The sequence below is a fragment of the Oryctolagus cuniculus genome, chromosome 15 (assembly GCF_051225735.1).
Source record: "Oryctolagus cuniculus isolate XC-2025 breed Fujian yellow rabbit chromosome 15, ASM5122573v1, whole genome shotgun sequence".
NCBI lineage: Eukaryota > Metazoa > Chordata > Mammalia > Lagomorpha > Leporidae > Oryctolagus > Oryctolagus cuniculus.
The window spans coordinates 11,510,034-11,512,893 of NC_142881.1; the positions used below are offsets into that span (position 1 = coordinate 11,510,034).

At 65.4% G+C, this 2,860-nt stretch overlaps 1 protein-coding gene across 1 annotated transcript; it reads right to left on the reverse strand.

Annotated features, from left to right (window-relative positions):
- Positions 1–365: 365 nt before the first annotated feature.
- Positions 366–1,696, reverse strand: NANOS1 (nanos C2HC-type zinc finger 1). Its single transcript, XM_070057135.2, has one exon. The coding sequence runs from the start codon at positions 1,559–1,561 to the stop codon at positions 716–718; it is 846 nt and encodes a 281-aa protein (XP_069913236.1). The 5' UTR covers positions 1,562–1,696; the 3' UTR covers positions 366–715.
- Positions 1,697–2,860: the final 1,164 nt, after the last annotated feature.

Here is a 2,860-nt window from a genome sequence, read left to right on the forward strand (position 1 = left end):
AGAACAGGTTGTGAGATTAATGAATTAATATACTATCACCATATAAATACACCAGGTTTTTTAAAACAGCACCATTTCCAAGTGTACACACAATATGATTAGGACTTGGCACAAGTTTTAAATGTGAAAAAGGCCATTTGCTAGTTGAGTAATAAAAGATCTGGCACAGAAAAAGATGAGCTGCATTCAATCTGCTACAGATGCGCGTCTTACACCTCCCGTCTGGGTGGAAGCGAGCCTCGCCCAAGCGAATGCTGGGAAGTTCACTAAACCGGCATTTGCTCCACCTGGAATTAGGGTAACTGATTAAGGACAACTCAATTGCATCAAAACGATAAAATAAGTCATTTTGCCGACATTCCATAAAACCACCAGTTTTAAGCTCGGTTCAGAGGCCATTAAAAAATATTTTAGAGCTAATAAAGTGCCTCCAAGACATAGGACGAAACACCCCAAGGTGGGAGCGGGATTCCATACTGATGGCGCATCTAAAACGGGTCCAAGTACACGGTAAACAGCGCGGCGAGGGTGCCGCGCTCAACCAGAGGAATACACACCCGGCCCTCGCCGTCCTGGACGTGGCGCTCACGAGAACCCAGCGCCCAAGCGTCCGGGCCCCACCGCTCGGCTGGAAAGTCGTCCGCGGGGCCGGCCGCCTTGCCAAGCCGCCAAGACCACGTCCCGAGTGGGGCCCAGGGCGGCGCCGGCCAGGCGCTCAGCGCAGCTTCTTGCCGGCCAGGCTGTCCCGGGCGCTGCGAGGCGGCGCTTTGGAGAGCGGGCAGTACTTGATGGTGTGCGCGTTGTCGCCGCTGGCGCCGCACAGGGGGCACGTGTAGCGGCGCAGCACGGGGCACAGCACGCGCCCGTCGGGGCCCTTCAGGATGTGCGTGGTGTAGAGCGCCACCGCCTCCTTGTTGTTCCGGCAGAACACGCACACCTGCAGCTCGGGCTTGAGCAGTCGGGCGGCCGCGGCCCCGGAGGCCGCGTGCAGCCGGGGCTCGGCCGCCCACGCCGCGGCGCGCTCCTCGCGCGGCGTCCCTTCGGCGGCGGACGTGCAGCCCAGCAGCACGGCGGCCGCGCGGCTGGCGAAGGGGCTCAGGTCGGCGAAGCGCTCCTCCAGCAGCCCGGCGTCGGCGGGGTCCGCGCACAGCTCCAGCGCGCGCAGCTCCAGCGCGCCCCCCAGGTAGCGGCCCCGGGAGCCCAGCTCGTCGCTGTCGTCGTCGTCGTCGTCCTCGTCGTAGTCGGGCAGCCCCAGGGCCGGCCCTAGCGTGCCAGGCCCGGCGGCCGCGTGCGGGGAGCAGCAGGACGACGGAGAGGAGGAAGGCGGAGAGCCGTCGTTGCCGCCACCGCCGTCTCCGGCGCGGGCGCATCCGAAGCGCGGCTCGCCGTCCACCGCCTTGGTGATGAGGGTGGCGAGCCCCAGGTAGTCGTTCCACGAGCTGAAGGGCTGCGGGTTTGCCGGGCCCGGGGCGCTCACGTAGCGGGCACTGGGGACGAGCGCCATGGGCGCGGGGGCGCGGGCGCGGCGGGGCGAGCGGGGCGCCCAGGGGAAAGCCTCCATGGGCGGGCTGCGGGCCGCGCGCCGTCTCCCCGCCGCCGGCGCGGGCCGGACGGAAGGAACGCGCGGAGCCTGCGGCCGGCCTGCCGCGGGGTGGGGCCGCCCCGCAGCCTTTTATCGGGCCCGCTCCTCCCCGCCCCCTCCTCGCCGCCGCGGCCCTGCCCCCTGCGCTCCCCCGCCCCGGCTCCCGCGCCGCGCCCAGGACGGAGGCGGAGCGCGGGCAGGCGCGCCGGGGACGGGTGGCGTGCGCGCTGCGCTCCGGCCCGCGCGGCTCCCGCGCCCAGTGCGCTCCACGGCCCTCGCCAGCTGCAGGAGGCTTTCGTTCTGGGAGGGGGCGGCGAGGCGCCGCCTCGGGCCGCCGCGCTCATTGGCTGAGGACCAGAGACTCCCCCCTCCCCGCGCCACGGGCGCCGCTCCGGATGCTGATTGGTGGAGTCGGGGAGGGGGCGTGCACTGCGCGCGCCGCTGGGAGGTGAGGGGCGGTGGCTTCGGCCTGCTTTCGTCCGGCGCTGCGCCTCGAGTCGGGAACAGGTGGACCTGCCTGGTGGTGAGGGGCCCAGGGCTCACGCTCCCCGCCCCGGGCCTTGAGCGGCCCCAGGCCCACAGTCCGAGAAGCCCCCTGTCGCCTCCCCTCGTCTCTCCAACATCGTGGGTCGCGTCTCGAACGGAGGGTGTTGCGCGCACGCCAGGGTCGCCCAGCCCTCGATTGTCCCCGCTTGCAAGGCGCGCGTGAGCGCGGTTCTCGGGCTCGGTCCCCGCAGGAAGCTCAGGTTCACTGAGCTGCTTGTCCTAAGCGGCCGAGGCTGCCCAGCAGGTGTGCAGAGCCCAGGACATCCGCGACTGCGGGGGCCTGCGCAGCTCCTCAGGCCCTCGGAACCTCGGTCGAAGTCTGCGGTGTGTGTGTGATTTGACAAGCAAAATGTATTCTGTGTTATAATTTAATACTTCGAAGTGAATAAAAGTTTTTTTTTTTTTGGTAAAAATAGATGTTTTTGTTTTTTATTTAAAGAAACAGAATCTCAAGAGTTTGGAATTGCAACAGGCCAATTCAACCTGCAGTGTATTTATCAGCAGGCTGTGAACAGGTGTGCACAGCCTGGCTCCTGGCGGCTGCAGGACCACCCGCTGTCCTCTGTGCCTTCTTCCGAGAGACGCTGGGAAGCAAAGTGGTCACCTTCCCCGCCTTCTGTGCAGCTAAGGACGGCCTTTCGGTACAGTACTGAAAAACAGCATGTAGATGAAAACCCCTGGGGCTTCCCGCGAAGCAAGTATGAAAATGCTGCTGTTGGCACAAAGTCCACC

Bases quoted from the DNA above. Each gene is read 5' to 3' on its own strand.
- NANOS1 (XM_070057135.2), bottom strand. From the start codon at position 1,561: ATGGAGGCTTTCCCCTGGGCGCCCCGCTCGCCCCGCCGCGCCCGCGCC.